General features: G+C 40.3%; 1 protein-coding gene across 1 annotated transcript; it reads right to left on the bottom strand.

The window, feature by feature from the left end:
• Positions 1-6,536: 6,536 nt before the first annotated feature.
• Positions 6,537-8,443, bottom strand: LOC115775116 (fatty acid-binding protein, intestinal-like). The gene is made up of 4 exons (XM_030722624.1): positions 8,165-8,443; positions 7,739-7,911; positions 7,342-7,449; positions 6,537-7,241 (listed from the first exon to the last, which is right to left on the bottom strand). The coding sequence occupies exons 1-4, from the start codon at positions 8,229-8,231 to the stop codon at positions 7,191-7,193; spliced, it is 399 nt and encodes a 132-aa protein (XP_030578484.1). The 5' UTR covers positions 8,232-8,443; the 3' UTR covers positions 6,537-7,190.
• Positions 8,444-17,260: the final 8,817 nt, after the last annotated feature.

The following is a 17,260-nucleotide window of genomic DNA, read 5'->3' as shown; positions in this document are numbered from 1 at the left end:
AAAGCGGAAATACTCACCTGACAAGGCAACATTTTTCCAATCTTCTGTTGTCCAATTTTGGTGAGCCCGTGTGAACTGTGGCCTCATATTCCCTTTTTAGCTGACAGGAGTGGCACCAGTTGTGGGTTTCTTCTGCTGTAGGCCTTCAGAACGTTCCACGTGTTGTGTGTTCAGAGATGCTCTTCTCCATACCTTGGTTATAACAAGTGACTTTTTGAGTAACTGTTGCCCTCTCAGCTCAAAGCAGTCTGGTCATTCTCCTCTGACCTCTGGCATCAACAAGGCATTTTCACCCAGAGAGCTGCAGCTCACTGGATATTTTCTCTTTTTCAGACTGTCCTCTGTAAATCTTAGAGATAGTTGTGTGGGAAAATCCCAGTAGATCAACAGTTTCTGAAACACTCAGACCACCCATCTGTCCAACCATGCCATGGTTCCAAGTCACTTAAATCATCTTTCTGGTTCTAACTGGTACCATTTGGGCCTTCAAATTACAAAAATAGATTTTAATTCTTTAGATATATTCAGATATTAAGACTGGATTTGGTCATTTTGGCCACCCACAGAGAAATCCACCTTCACATTCGTTCCATTTCCTCTTCCATTCTTACACTTGTCATTGTATAATACCTCCCCCCGTAATCCCAGGAGACCATCAAAACATGATGTGGGCTCCTATAAAGTGGTTTGTGTATCAGGAGAGCTGGAGACCTCTCACTGCCCTCTATAAGAATAGCCTGGCTAACCCAAGGGCTGGCTACTCCTGAGACAGAGGCCACAGGCAATTTAGTTTCTCTCTTCACTGTCTCCACTCTCCTGTCAGCTCAGTCACACCAGGTGGCACACAACAGCTTCTCACATGACGCACACTCGTCCGTGCCCGTGGGTGTTCACGCAGGGTGTCAGAGCGGAGTAAAGTGAGGGATAAAAAATGCTTGTGTGTGCAGGGGTACGTAATCATCTGGGTGCATGCGTGCATACACCCAACCGGCAACACTTTGTAATGGTGTTACTCCATTTGACAAGCCCATTAAAGAGGTGTTTCTGTCTCAAACTCTTCTGGCTGCAGAATGTCAGACAAATGCCCTTCCTGACAAGAGTTTTTATTTTATTTCACTGCACTGAACAGTCAAAACTCGGGTAAATTAAAACTCTCCTTAGATTAATACATTACTTGAATACCAGTGAACGGATTTTATTGTGATCTTTTCATCATGAGCTAGCCTTTTTAGTTCACTCCCATCACATTATTGGCTGAAAACCTGTAGTTTAACTTCTTTTTTTACGCATTTCAAACTTTCCCAACTGTTTCTAACTGGTTTTATTGTCATGGTCCTGGGCTGGTGGCCCAGCATTTTGAGTTTCTTTTGTGTAGCTTTCTTTGTTATACTTTTTAGGTTATGTTTCTCAGTGTTTCTTATAGTTGTTGTTTGAGTATGATGTTCAGTTTCCCTTGTTGTTTTGTGCATGTTCTCTTTGTCAAGTTTTCAGTATTAGGTCTGCGTCTGTTATGTTTAGTCAGTTCCTGTTTTATTTTGACAGTCTCGTGTTCCCTGTGCTTTGTGTTTAGTTTTGCTTCCCCTTTGTCATTAGGTTCATTTGGTTCACCTGTCGTCCCCTGTTGTTTCCACTTGCCCTAATCCCCTTGTGTGTATTTAAGCCCGGAGTCTTCCTTTGTTCGTTGTCGCGTCGTCGTCATTGTTTCCCCCCCAGTGTTCCCCTCCTAGCTGCGTGTTTTGGTTTTTGGTTTCTCCCAGGCTTCCAGTTGATTTTTGCCCTGGTGGAGATTTTGAGTTTTTGTGTTTTGTAATATTTGAGTTTCTGGAAATAAACAAGTTTTAGTTTACATCTGCGTATGTCCTGCACTTGGGTCCTCTCCCTCCGCACACAGCCCCTCACCGTGACATTTATTTGTGTCGCTTGTGTTATTTTTAGTATAAATTCTCCTAACTGACCTAGAGAAGAGCTAAAAAGCAGAGCATCTACAGCTAATAATAGCATGCTAACATGCTCACATTAACAATACTAGCATGTTGATTTTAAGCAGATTATTGTTATTTTACTACATTAACAATAAATGTGTGCGTTATTATGCTAATACTTTGCTAATGATGTTCAAAGCTGAAGGAGCTCATTGTTAAAGCAGGAATGCCTTTATATATATATATATATATATATATATATATATATATATATACACTTTTGATCACTAATCTATGGAAACTTGTTTTTGCCACTGAAAATAAATAAATAAAATAAATAGAAAAATAACACATGGACAGGCTAAGTCGCAATTTTGAGTTATTCTTTCAAAATTTCAGGTTAGTATCTCAAAATTTGGAGTTACACAACTCAAAAATTTGAGATTCCTGAAATTTTGACTTCCATATGGAGGGAATAAGCATCCACTAATCATAGTTGGAGAGACTGACGTGTTGGCCTGCAGGTGGCTTTTTATATGTTAAAGGTACTTTTTGTAATCACCCTCCTTAAATTTTAACTAAAACTTTCAGCACCCCAGGGACCATCCCTTTTCATTTACTTATTTATTTATGTTTCTCAGTCTCATTAAGGTGCCGTTTACATGAAGCCGTTTTCACTGGAAACGGTGTCGTTTTGATGCGTTTCAGCCTTTCGTTTACACGATGGCATTTCAGAAACGATCCGCGTTTACACGAGGACATGTGAAACGATGAAAACGATGTAGTTCCCATGCCAGGCCACAAGTTGGCGTTGGTTTTCTCTTTGCAAAGTTTGTTTACGCAAGACGCGCATGCGTGGAGTGACACAGTAGTTAGTGCGGCAAATTGTTCATTACTTACAAAACGGCCAATGTGAGAGGTTTTGTGTGGACCGATGATGAGGTTGGATCGCTGCTGCACACAACGCTGAATTACAAAACGGTCAAAACACAGGAAAAGCATAAGAAGCACTCGTGAATCCGCGAGTACTGTTTATCAGTTTGCGCGTGCGCGAAAAACTGGCCGTCGCAACCATAGTGCGCATGTGCGAGTCGAGCGTTTTCAAATCACCCCGGTTTCAAGTGTTTACACGAAAACGCAAGCCGGTGCGTTTCTGAAACGCTCCACTCTGGAACCCGTTTCTGAAACACATCGTTTTCACTCTGTTGTCGTGTAAACAGAAGGCCGAAACGCATCAAAACGACACCGTTTCAAAATGAAAACGGTCTCGTGTAAACGGCACCTAAGTATATCAGTTTGCCAGCAGTATGATAAAACAAACAACTGATACTGTAGCATGGGCATGTACTACTTATGCAAAAGTATGGCCTGGCGTTTGTTCCGCTTTAGCTGATATCTCTTCAACACAATATATGGATGATTTTGATGTAAAGTCATAGCAGTTGTTACTTTAGTCAGTTATGGAAAGTTTTAAACTATTTTTAAACACAGGAATTTTAATAAGCACCTTTTAGTCAGGGATTACAGGGAATATGAATGCATCAATATTTTATTCAGTTAAATACAGATAATTAAATTGTCTCATTTTCCTGAATGTTTTAGATAAATTTTGTACAGAAGAAATAATAAGTCCCAATCACGTATTTCCTATCAGCCTGCCATCTAATAAAGGCTATCCAATAAAAAGATGGAAAGATGGTTCCAGCTCTGTCCGCAACCTCACAATGATCATGCTTTTCACACAATGCCGCTTTCAAATTAGCGAGTTTGGTATGGCTCACATCTGAGCACGTGTACTGGCTTGAATTGTTTATGCTAAGCCTAGTTATTTGAAGAGTCTGGGATAAAGTATTCTGCACTGACTACCTACTGAGTCATCTTTCAGCAGGCTGCATGTGTCTCTGCAGAGGCCTGCACAGTCATTGTCCAAACAGTGATTGGCTAAAACAGGGCTGCGTCTTCTTGGAAACACTGGCCAACTAATAGCCCCGACACTCCCCGCCACACCGTTGGTGTCTTTGTGGTCATTATTCTTTCACGTAAGCTGACGACTTAAGAGTGAGTCAGTGAATTTGATTTCACTGCGGTACGGGGGGGGGGGGGGGGGGTGAGTTGGGTGAGGAGTGGCTTCTCCCTGTGTTGTCCTTTCTGCGCTCCCCTTCTCCACACACCCTCTTGTCTTTTTCTTGTCCTCCCATTATTTTTCCTTCTTCTCCTCCTCCTCTCTCATCCACAGCTTCCACCTCCCTTGGGTGGGCCCCTGCGCCCACAGTCTCACAGCAATCCAAACACTGAAGGCTAACTCTCCCACGACTTTTCTGTTTCCCACTGATTTCACTCTAACTCTACTTGATTCCAGATAAGTACAAGAGATATTAATTCAATAATTGGAGTTGGGATCCAGTAATTATGTAGTGGGGTTTGTGTGTGTGTGTGTTTGTGTGTGTGTGTGTGTGTGTCTGTGCAAACAGGGTGTGTTTCATATGGTAAGTTGGCTGAGGATGACATCATAGAGCAGCTGAGGACCTTCTCCTCAGAAAATAAAGAGCTCCACAGTGCTACCTAGTGGTACAGATATTACAAAGCAGTCATCTATAGTATATGATTTCCATAATCAGTGGTGGATGATGAATGCACGTCTTTGTTGTGGTAAAAATAGCAAATCAACAATGTGAAATACTCCTTTATTAATAGAAGTAAGAAACATTTTAACTTGCTCTGCTGCCACAGCTGAACTTTGCACTTTATAAACTGTATTATTTGTGTGTATCAGAATAATTATATTAGTGATATAAATGCTTTCCATATTGTTGCTGATTTAAAAATTGAAAACATAAAATCACTCTGGATTGCACATCTTGACGGAGTAACGAGGCCCACCGGCCCACTTTTTCCCCTGCACTAAAATCTGTTCAGCCCTCCAGCATCTGACAGGTCTCAGGGGACTTCCCTCCCTGAGGAGGGCTCAGCGGAAAACTGGTGTTCAAAGCAGCCCTGCCCCTGCCAGATTAGCCTTGTTCATGGCGGGCTTTTTACTTCCATGAAAAAGGGTGCCACTCAGGACTCAGAGGGGAGCTCCCATCGATCGATGTTGGACTCGTTCTAGCTCACTCTATCATCTGTAGGACCAATAATACTTTTACTCTTACACTTTATTGGTTGTACTTGGATTTGAATTTTGGTTTGAGGACATATGTGTGCTATATAGATGATCTATTGATATATAACCCATAACTACTGTATATAGCCCTCAAAACTATACAGTATAGCTTTCTTCCATGCATTTTCCTTTGGGGCTTCATTCGTTCCAGCTTCTACTTCATTCTGTTCAATAAAACATTTATTAATTTGTTAAGCAATACTGAATTTATTGTGTTATGCTGTATAATAAAGCCATTCCCCCATATGAGTATATACTTTTTTAAAGTATATAACAGCTAACAGCTAATCAGGTGTTCAAAAGAGCCTTAGTCCAACTCCCAAATAGCCTGGAGAAATTAAAATCATCCCAAACAAGAGTTTAGGCTTCAGGAGGACAATTATGAGCTAAGATGCCCATATAAGGAAATCTTTGCCATGTTGATGTCTGATCTACAAAAGACTAATAAAAAAAAACTCAAGCACTGCTTTGAAACCGTTGTTTAATATGAATATCCAATAGTGTAAAGCTATATATGGCTTGGAATAAGAAAAAGCATAACAGCGCTCCTTTAATTAGTCTAACTGCACATGATGAGATATAGATGGTTAAGCTACACTTACTGCATCGCTGACTATTCATCAGTGCTGTGTAAAAGTCTTGAGCCATCCTCAGTCTTGTTATTTTGTTAGGACTATAGCTGCAGGGATTTATTGAAATGTGTGTGCATATATAAGGCAAGAACAGTTTGTCCAATATATGCTAAAATACAAAAATATATAATATGTATAATATAAAATATGCTAAGTTTTTGACTAATAACTTTAGAAATCTGTCAAACAGGGTTATCTTTGGAATTTTTCATCTGTTTTTTTCTTTTTTTTGTACTTGAAACTGATTGTGCAGCTGCAAACAAAAAGCAGTTTTTAAAAACATTTTACACAACATTTTTCTGTTGCTGTGTCTGCATTTAAGCCAAGCAGTGAAATAAAAGTGGGCACGGGTTTCCCTCTGGTGGTCAGAAAGCCTCAATGCGTATATGCTCTTACTCTCCCCTAAGAGCAATCTGCATGAGCTTTAACCCTGAATGAAAATCATTGTTCACTACATTTCTAGAAATCCATCATGTGACGAGCCACCAGTTCCCTGGAGTGTTCTCAACATAGCACAAAAGGGCCGTCACATGACAGCAGAAGACTGTGTTCATGAGATCACACTAGAGTCATGCACTATAAGACAGACCTGAAACCAGTCTGAAATGGTACTGCAGTATTTCACTCAAATCCCTGATGAAAAACATATGATATCACCACGGCACGATCTTTGAGCTTGATTGTGACATAACTGTCACGGAAACAACACGACTTGTTTATAGACGTTTATCACATCCATGAGATAATCTCGACTGATTCTACTTATCAGGCCTCATTCACATGTGATACGGCGTGTTTAATAACACCAACACTACACTCAAGTGACACAATAAAATACTTTATTGTGGAGGGCAATTCAGTATATAAAAACCATTAGTGCAAATCATCATATTTCCCCGTTTAAACGCACACTATGAGATTTAATATATTTCATATTGTTGTGGAACTTTTCCTGGAAGCAATGCACCCATTAATGTGGATGATCTGGACCGTGCCGATGAATGACCCCCCCCCCCCCGTGAAAACTGTTGACACTGTGTTCTGTGGATTATCCTCATGCAGGTAAAAACACAAATGTCGTTCAGTTCATCTCCAGTAGAAAACTTACAAGGCCAAATAAAACTAAGTGCGTTTGAAGGGCTAGCTGCTGCTGGAGGCAGTAGTTTTCATCAGTCATTGCTAAGATGCTGTTTTGACTCTTACAGTTGTAGCTGTGATATTTCTGTTGTAACCACTTTACCTGCCTGCCCAGCCTGAGATTTCAAGCGCTTGTTTTCACCTTTCATAGCCAAAGAGACGCATCTTTAACTGAGCTGTGTGACCAGGTTCATGAATATAGTAGCACTTCAGCACGGTGACCACGCCTTTTGAGGTATTTGCAGTACACTGTCTTTAGGATAGTGTACTGCAGTTCACTGGGCTGTGTTATATTGTATCATTTATATAAAAAATAAAATTCGAACTTTATTATCCAGGTTACTGCTTCTTGAAAATCCTCTTAGCATCCACCCCTTCATAGTTATAACTCTGCAAGAAAACAACAAAGGTGCAGATGGTTTATGGAGACATTTATTGGAAAATGAATTAACATCACACCGGAACTGAGTTTGGATCGACAATGACTGACCTGCACGAGCTCTCCGCCCACCAGAGTTCTAGTAGTGGTCAGGACCGTGTTGTTGTCCTTCCTGGTGAATTTGCCTTTCAGCATGTCACCCTCCATCTCCCATGCACCCTGGTTAAAAATATTCAGTTAAAGCACTCTTTAACACTCTTCTTTACTATTTTAGATTTGCATAAAAGCAACTTTTAATTTACTGTAGCTTGAATTATTCACTGGGAATTGTTCCTCTGCTTTTAGCTGCCTTGGTTTCCATTTTTCCCATTAGCAGCGAATCCACCAATCTTAGAAATAAGCCAGATTTGCCTAAAACAAACCATTTCTGGTTGCATTTATGTAATTATGAAGCAGCACCTTGACCAAGTGCCTGCGCCTTAGTAATATTCCTCTTTAGTGCACTCACTGAGACTTCGGTCCCATCAGCCAGGGTGTAGTCGAATGGAACGCCCAGAGTAAAGTCAATCTCTTTGGTGCGGAAAGTGCTGGACTCTTTGATGTGAAACTTGTCCCCAGTCTGCTCGATGGTGATCTTCAGGCTGTCGTGCTCTGCCAGCTTGCGTTTCATGACATTAACACCTGGTCAATATGTTTATTAATAAATTATTAGTCATAAAATTACTGTCTTTCTGACAAATCCTAAAATAAATGCTGTTACAGCAACTAAATTAAAGTCGAGGAGCAGCTCACTGCCCTGTGCGACACCCACACAGCCATACTGAACTCTATGGAAACACATGACTCTACAGTTACATACATTGCCCTCATAAACTAATGAGGCCAGACTTGGACAGCAAACTGCGCACTGTCAAGTGCTCTCACACACACTCACCCATTTGCTCCATGAACTTGTCATAGTTCTCATTGCGGTCGACCTTCCAGGTTCCATTAAACGCCATGTCTGCAGGCTTGTCGGGTTGAAGGCAGCTGATGATGAAGAACTATGGTGGACCGTGAGATTGGGAATGCCCAGAGGCCTCAATTTATATACACCCACCCCTCCCTGAGCTGACAGGGAAGATGCTGTTCTTTATCTCACTGATTATCTGTCTGCTGATGTGGCCGTTTGAAGACCGTGTCAAATGTAGGGCGATAGCTGCACGACCTCGAGGATACGCTGATAAATGACAGGAGGGCAACTCCCCTCAGTGAATCTGGCACAGTTAAACAGTGTTGCACTGTTCTGCGGGGGGAAAAGAGAAAGGAGGGAGCTGTTTGAATGGTTGCCCACAGCATTAGCTCCACTGAGCCCCTTTCTGTTGCTCAAGCTTTTCATTGTCACACAGTTTGTGCCTGGCATGAAAATGATGTTCTACTTAACAATGCATTCTTAGTGTAGCTGAGCAATGGACCCAAAACTTTTAGTTTGAGGGCAGTAGTGTGCCAGCTAAGTTTCAGAACCACATTCCATGTAAAACGTGACACATTCTGGATCTCAAGTTTCCATTTTTAGATTTTTTAAAAATGTACTTTATTTACAGTTCCAGACATTATTAGATTTAAGTGTGTGTAATCCACCAGCATTAACCTATGTTTGTGTTCTGACCTGTTGGGGGTTGCTTCAGATTGTTATAATGTTACTATCTGTTGTTTTGATTTAGTCTTATTATGTGTACCTGACCAATGCAGTAAGCTACCTGTATGTTTTATGGCTGCTGGCTATAGCTTTAAATTTACTGTACATGTGTGACTGTCACCTGACCTCTCATTTAGGAGGCAGCAGACCCGAGCATGCTCAGTGTGCTAAAGGAGACCATGTTAGTTTCAAACTGAATAATCTGTCACACTTAGTGCACCATGAAATTATTGTAATCATGTAATAAAGATTATGTAAAAAAAATAATGAATATGAATGGATTCTCAAACATAGTAGCATTGTTTGCAGAATGTTGGCTGTAGTTTAAGATGCAATCTTAAAGAGAACAGAGGAGAAAGAGCAAAAAATACCACTAGTATTGTCCTCAGTTGTCATTCAGCTTGTGTCCTTGGACAATGGGGCACTATATCTGCATTCTTGAGCAGAGATACTACACTCAGAGCTGCGCCGCTCACTACAACAACACTGAAAGCGCTGTGTGAACCTCAAGAATTGCTCTCAGTCCCCATGAGATGCCACTTCCATTTAACAATGAGCTGGGTAAATCCAAACTGGAAGACGATGAATTAACACAGATCATATTTTATATCCTCGTTCACCAATCAGTGTCAGTATCTGTGACATTTCCATACTCATTGCACCCATGCTTTTCTCAGCTGGAGTTGAAGCTGCCGGAGTCACAGAAAACAAATGTGGGTAGTTTGTCACAGTATTGCAAAGGCCGTATTTTAGAGGTATGTACTTGAGCTCAAAATGAATCCCAACTCTAAAGATGGGTGTGATCCCACTACTATAACTGTTGGCTAAGAAGCCATTACTCCTCACACTTCAAGCCCCTGTCCCCTGCTCCCGATACAACCTGTAGCTGGTGCATAATAATATGCCAGCTGCAATGCCCTATTTCAAATTTGCTGCTGAACTGTAATTTGCAAGAAAATATGTATACATAATCTAAGTGAGCGAAAGCTTACCAGGCAAGCCAAGCTACCTGTTGTTCCTGTTTTACATCTCAATTTATGCTAACAGGCTGCTGTAGTTGCATAAAATGAACTGCAATTAAAAGCAGCAATATATATATATATATATATATATATATATATATATATATATATATATATATATATATATATATATATATATATATATATATTTTTTTTTTTTTTTTTTTTTTTTTTTTTAAAGAAGAGCACATTAATCAATCAAGATGTTTTTCAACTGTGTTAACATAACAAACTAGCTTCTGTAAGTAGATAGTAGTGTAATAGTGTAAGCCTAAATGTATTCACATGCCAATATATTCGGTACAGCTGCTTATTAATGCAAATATCTATTCAGTCAATGGCATCAACTCAGTTTGGTTGATTATGCTGATCTACTGGGATTTTCCCACACAGCCATCTTTGGGGTTTATGGAGAATCGTCTGAAGAAGGGAAAACCAGCAGTTCTCTGTGTGAAAATGCCTTGTTGATGTCAAAGGTCAGAGGGGAATGACCAGACTGCTTCGAACTAATAGGAAAGCAACAGTTGCTCAGATAACCTTTTATTACAATCAAGGCATGCAGAAGAGCATCTGTAAATGCACAACACATCAAACCTTGAAGCAGGCTCATCAAAACTGGACAACAGAAAGCTGGAAAACGTTTGATGAGTCTTAATTTCTTAACTGGTAGGGCTGGAATTTGGTATGGATTCACCCGGCCTTGTGTCAGTGGTTCAGGCTGCTGCTGGTGCTGTCATGGTGTGGGGGATATTTTCTCTGCACACTCTGGGCCCCTTCCTATCAACTGAGCATCATTTAAACTCCACAGCCTACCTGAATATTGCTGAACATGTCCATCCCTTTATGACTTCGGTGGACCCATCTTCTGATCGCTGCTTCCAGCAGGATAAAGCACCATGTCACAAAGCTCAGATCATCTCAAACTGGTTTCTTGGACATGATAATGAGTTCCCTGCACTCAAATGGCCTCCACAGTCACCAGATCTCAATCCAACAGAGCACCTTTGGGATGTGGTGGAACAGGAAGTTCACATGATGCTGTCATGTCAATAAGGACCAAAATCTCTGAGGAACGTTTCCAGCACCTTGTTGAGTCTGTGCCATAAAGGATTAAGACAGTTGTGGTCCAACCCAGTACTTGCAAGATGTACCTAATAAAGTGTACGGTGAGTGCGAATGGATTTATTGGCTAACATGTGCAGACAAAAAAACAAGGAAGAAAAAAGAGAGTAAGGCAAAAAAAAAAAAAAAAGTGATACTATATATATGTTATAAATACTGCAATTTTACTAGAAAGTATTTGATTTTAATTAGAGGTGAAATGCTTGTTTGTTTGAATGAAGGCCTTTAGTTCCCTGTCTTCAAACTGCCTTTAATAATCAAACTTTGGTAACCTTGTTGCTATGAGCAGAAGCATCTATGATGCAGTACTCCATCTAGTGGACCAATGAAAGACTTGCTGTGTCACTTCATTGTAGGCAAACTGACTGTGACGCTCATGTTGAGACTGATCAACAAGTCAAGTTAAACCTTTCTGAAGTTTTGGACCGTTCCCCTGAATTAATTAAAAAGTGTATATGTTTGCATTTTTTCATCCTGATATATCGGGTTTGCATTTTTGCAAAGCAGTCCCATAAGTTTATCCATTAATTACAATAACAGGTGAACCTTACATTTCAATCAGGTTTGGAAGGCATTTCGCTTAAGCTACAGAAAACCAACCGCTGTCGTCCCAAATCTCCTGATGCCTACATACAGAGTGTAAGCACAATCCTGGCCTAAATATATCCCAAAACCTCTGGAGAGTAAGTGAAAGTCAATATTATTGAGGCTTAGCAATGAGGCAATATTTGAAATTCAAATGAGCCTCAGACAGTAGAGAAAGCAAGCATTCAGTCACCCAGACAAGATGATGAAAAAGCGAGCACGTGACCCAGAGCTGTCAAATAGCCAGCGCATTATGCGTAAAGAGAAACACTGTTTCTGTGAGAGGAAATGGGATAATTGATCCAAATTAGGAGAGAGTGACCCAAAGCACCATGTGAGTGCCAGTGAAAGGCAGAATGTGAGCAGTGTTAATACATGTTCACCAGTGAGGTGGAAACTTAACATCACACATGTATAAATGCAGAGATTTATTCAGCTTTTGTGCAGGTCCACACAAAACAGTGACAAGAGTGAAAAAATTTAAATTCAGCAGCACATACTTTGAAAAAAAATATACGAGTTACACGAGTGTTTTCCAGCAATTCATAATTTAGCCCTCAAAGTCATAAAATGAAATTGTAATCTTAAAGGCTGGCTCTTCTCTCCCCCACCCAGTGTTTCACCCTTCCATATTTATTTTCCCTTGCTGTCGGTGCGTTCCAACTCTGAGTGAGGGATTACACGCCTGGCTTGGCCTACATCCTACAGCCTGTGCAGAGACGGGTGCTGCCACCCACCGCAGGACTTCGGCTGCTCCGGGAGGCTACCAGCATGACTGGGGTGTGGGTTCGCAAATGATCCAGGACGAGGCGCCATGCGGTGCCACCTCTTGAGCAGGCTCCCGAAAAACCTCTGGTAGGCTTATACACAGTGCGCATGCTGACACCAGCCGGATGACCGAGTTGCATAACTTTTTAAAAAACCACACACACATTAGCTGCAACATGTATAATCTGTTATACACTGTCAGTCTCCTTTTGAAAGTGAAGAGACTGCAGAACTGTCACACAGCTGTGCAGAAAACAGGTCAACCAGGTTATTATTTCCAGAATACAAATGTTCTCTATGAAACTTTTGTTTTGATGTGTCATTCCCATCAAATTGGAATTTTGGCCTGAGAAGTAGGATTGGATGATGTGGCAAAATTTTCCAAACAATTTTACATCACCAAACAACAGCCAATATATTCACGGAGGTGTGCACACAGATCCATCCATCCAGCCCCACTTTTCTAATTCAGGGTTGTGCAGGGGGCTGGAGCTTATCCCGCCTGCCATAGGGCAAAAGGTGAGGTCACCAGTCTGCTGCAGGGCTAATATATAAACACAGACAACCATTTGCACCTATATTTCATTACCATTTATTCTTTTTGGTTTTAAATGAGACAAAATTGGCAAACCAAATCAAGCGGATGCAGGATGATGGATAGGTAGGGATAATGGCCATATAGTGGTTCAGTGGTTAGCGCTGTCCACTCACAGCAAAAGGGTCCTGGGTTTAAATCCAGCAGCCTTTCTGTGTGGTGTTTGCATATTCTCCTCGTGTGGTGGTTCTCTCTGGGTACTCTGACCTGTCAGGTCAACTGTTGATTGTAAACTGGCCATAGGTGTGAATGTGAGAGAACATGGGTGTCTCTGGGTAACCTATGCAGAACCCATAACATGTGGTGGTGTATGAGTAGACCTAGCATGGGGTTTTGAATTAGTTTGTTATCTCAGAAAGGGTCCGCACTGCTTCTTTGTTGTACAGTGCTGAATTTCACCATGAACAGCTCCATGGCACTACATTCATTTATCATACTGATGAAAATCTCAGTCAGTGTCTGTGTACGTCTTATTTATCACAATAACAAGGAAAGAAGCCATGTCCTGCAATTACACTTTACAAGACAATTATTCACAGAGATGGACTCTAAATAAAATAACAAAAATCGTCAGTCGTCAGTACCGTCCAACTGCATGAGGCTGAAGGCTGGGTAAAAAGAAAAAGAAAAAAAATCACTTTTGATTTCACTTTTGTTTCTCTTGCAATATGTATATATATATATATATATATATATATATATATATATATATATATATATATATATATATATATATATATATATATATATATATATATATATATATATATATATATATATATAAAGGAGTGTAAGAGCAGCAAAAATAAAATATAAGAATTTTCAACGTGAGTAAATACAGTAAATACTGATGGTTATTGGATATCTCTGTGGGGGAGGACCAACTGACCTTATTATATAAGATGCAGTGGTGAGTGTTGTAATTATCTCCAGTAATGAAGCTGTAAAAGTCTATGAGTGTGGAGTATGGAGATAGCGGCGTGTCTATAAATGACATCCACATACTGCTGAACTTTCTCTGCACAGAAGACTTGATGCAGTGTAGCAGATTTTAAAGCTGCATAAACCACTAAATTTACTTTTTTGTATGTTTTTTTTTGTTCCTAGCAAGTGACCAAATCCTCACATAAATTATTTTTGACGGGAACTGCTAAAACTGTGCACCCAGACAAGTGTGTCCTAATTAAAAAGTTTGTCGAGTTGTGAAGCTTTTTTTCCAAAATGTCCATGAGTGCGGCTGTATTTCAAACAGCCTTTTCAAATGGCACAAGTCTTATTGTACTACCAGAGAAGGTCCTCGGAGTTCAGCTGTAAATGTAAAACATGAAGCTATAATTCCCACACTCCTGCTTGATTGAAGAGATGTTAATTACAATCATCTCATCTCCTTTGGTTGATTTTAATTTGCACTCAGTGCATTTGACCCAATTTTGTTTTAATGAAGCTGGCATTTTCAGCAAAGTTCAGATGCCTGAAATGTTTTGGCAGGGACAACTTTCTGGTTTGTGTCGCAAGGCCAGCGCTTGTGAGTTTTGTATTTTTTATTTATTTATTTTTTGTGAATTAACTGTTCAAAACCTCTAAATGTCATCTCTGTGTACGTGCTTCTCGTGACAGATTAACACCTTCCCTTCCTCACCTGACGTCCACGTAATAATTACTTAATCCAGCATATAACAAACAGAGGTTTGTTCCCGATGTGTGTGACTCTGGTGCAAACCTCCAACCCACGTTGTTTGAGTGCTTTACTGTCATCAGTAACCACTAGTTAGCAGATCTTCCACAATTACTTTTCCACAGGGTATAAGGTGACTGTCCTCCAGCAGTGTGAAAGTAATATTCCTTCACAAACATTCTCACAAGTTTTTTGATAATGCTCTCTTAGTACTTCCCACTTAATCTTGACGTTTCCTCTCCTCTCTTTGGCCGCTGAGGGTTTTTTTTTTTGGTTTTTTTTGTGCGGAGAGGACGAAGTCTAAGCTCTTAATTGCAGGTGGTTGTGTGGGTACGATGTTCCCAATCCCAACCCCTTTTGTTCCCATGCGCTGTGGGAGAAACAAGGGTTCCTGTTTTTTTTCTTCTTTCTTTTAACTCCCTGCCTTGACTCTCAGAAGTAGTGTGGAGATGAAGAAAGGATTAAGTTAACATTTCTCATGACCTCTGAGGCCGGGGGGTGAATAGGAAGCCTACATAGCACTCACAATAAAAACCTGGCAGCGGTGTGTGTGTGTGTGTGTGTGTGTGTGTGTGTGTGTGTGTGTGAGACAGAGAGAGAGAGAGAGAGAGAGAGAGAGAGAGAGAGAGAGAGAGAGAGAGAGAGAGAGAGTTTATTACCTGTCAAAAGTGGCTGAAAAATGACACAAAAATGCATACCTACAAATCTGACTCCCCTTAACATAATTTTGTATTTCACAACCTATTAGTGCGCTAAATGCTCACACACTTCTTCAAAACAGTAATCAAGTGCTAATATAATTCTGAACGGTGCTGCACTGAAAATCTCTCCCACTGAGACTGAATGAGTCATACGGCACGGAGAAGGCTGCTACAGTTAACTGTTGTTGTTCATTTGTTTCCCATTACAGAAGCTCCATTTTAGCTAATTAGTCTTGACGGTAACTTTTCCCTGCGGTGTTGATTAGATCTAATTAATGACTGCAGGCAAGATGGAGGACCGGTGCCCTGAAGGAGCCATTTTCGCACATCAATGGGTAATTAAGGCTATTTTTTTCTGAAACAAAACACAAAATTGTTCTTCATTTTTTTTTTTTTGTCTTCTTGTCATTTAAAACTTTTAATCAATATACTCTCAATAATCTACATATACTCTCAAACTACAGCATCACTTAGAGCGTTTTATAAGGGAGCGGCGCACTACTGATTTTATGCAACGTTGCGTCCCCGTGGTCGCACCTGTTAGCAAAACACTGATTCCCCGACTTCACTTTAAAAGGATGAATATGAAGCAGGCTGCACGGGAGAGAAAAAAGCAAACACAAACGCACTTTCTTTGGATTGAATTTAAATGAGCAAATGAATTTAAATCAGCTGCTCCAAGGTTACAGTGTTGTGACTTGACTTTGTAAGGAAACTGAAGCGTCTTTGGATATTTTTGCTGTTAGGTTTCCTTTGACCGCAGCCCCTTTCTTTGACATTCCGTCATACAATCATAATCACAGTTGTAACTCACCCACAGCTGCTTGCCGCCTCCCATCAGTTCAGTGAACATGGAGTGGAGAGCTTAAGGGGATTAGATCTGAGGCAAATGTCTCATAGGAAAACACCATGGCAAAGTATGCATATTGCATGGGTGCAGTTTCCCTGGACGATCTGATTAACAGTGTGAAAATGTTCCTTATCTGCTATTAAAACCGCCATACAAATGCAGCAACAGCCAGAGAGAGAAGAAGATGAGATTAGATGATTATAGAGGATATGGATATCGTCACGTATGTACTTCATCTGCCATCAATCTACAGCAACAATTTTTCAGTTTTTCAGTTCAGATCACAAAGTGATGTAAGGGTTTGGGGTTTTTGTGTGTATAAAACCAAGTGAGTAGTTGTAAAACTGTTTATAAAACAGGAAAAACAGACAAATTCTTTCAGTTTACTTTAACATTAGTCAAGAGGAAATTATGGTGACTTATAAACTTGGCAAAGAAATTAAAGAAATTTGAGTTTGGTCGATTATTTCTTTGTTGTAACAACGGTTCTTGGCAATAAATCTCATACTGTTGGAAAGCCTGTTTATTTCCCCTTAAACGGTGCCACATTTGTAGGGAAAATGCATTTGTGGGTTGCGCAGCAGAGTGGAGTATGTGGGTTGCACCCATGAAAAGCTTTCCAAGGAGGTGCCAGGCTATCGTGGCAGTGTATGGTTCTTCCACATGCTGCTGAGGCCCCTGCGTGTTAAATGAATAAACCGTTAAATTGCCAATATGTCTTATTTCAACCAAACACATATTTTCTTACTTTTTTGTGCTGAATGTATTAATTTCCTGGTGAATTACTTGACACCTAGTCAAAACCAGCCATGATTATGAGCCATGATGTTATAACTGTCTACAGTAGACTTACTACGAGCTACGACACTGTGAAACAATTATATTTGTTCCTTTACAAACCACAAGTCTGTGTGATAGCAACCTTGTTTTAACAAAAATGCTTTTTCTTGCAATGGCACAGAAAAGAACTATTCTACCCACAATCCTAACTTGAAACGGTGACATCTCTGATTACTGGTAAACATGGAAATGTT

The sequence above is a fragment of the Archocentrus centrarchus genome (assembly GCF_007364275.1).
Source record: "Archocentrus centrarchus isolate MPI-CPG fArcCen1 chromosome 18 unlocalized genomic scaffold, fArcCen1 scaffold_23_ctg1, whole genome shotgun sequence".
Taxonomy (NCBI): domain Eukaryota; kingdom Metazoa; phylum Chordata; class Actinopteri; order Cichliformes; family Cichlidae; genus Archocentrus; species Archocentrus centrarchus.
The sequence above is the reverse complement of the archived record's forward strand: the minus strand, read 5'-3'. Positions and strand labels throughout refer to the sequence as shown.

What these genes read in the sequence shown, in the direction of transcription:
- LOC115775116 (XM_030722624.1), bottom strand. Translation starts at nt 8,231, where the DNA reads ATGGCGTTTAATGGAACCTGGAAGGTCGACCGCAATGAGAACTATGAC. An exon ending in CAAGTTCATGGAGCAAATGG is followed by an intron (nt 7,912 to 8,164) that starts GTGAGTGTGTGT and finishes CATATTGACCAG; the next exon opens with GTGTTAATGTCATGAAACGC. An exon ending in CTGATGGGACCGAAGTCTCA is followed by an intron (nt 7,450 to 7,738) that starts GTGAGTGCACTA and finishes ATTTTTAACCAG; the next exon opens with GGTGCATGGGAGATGGAGGG.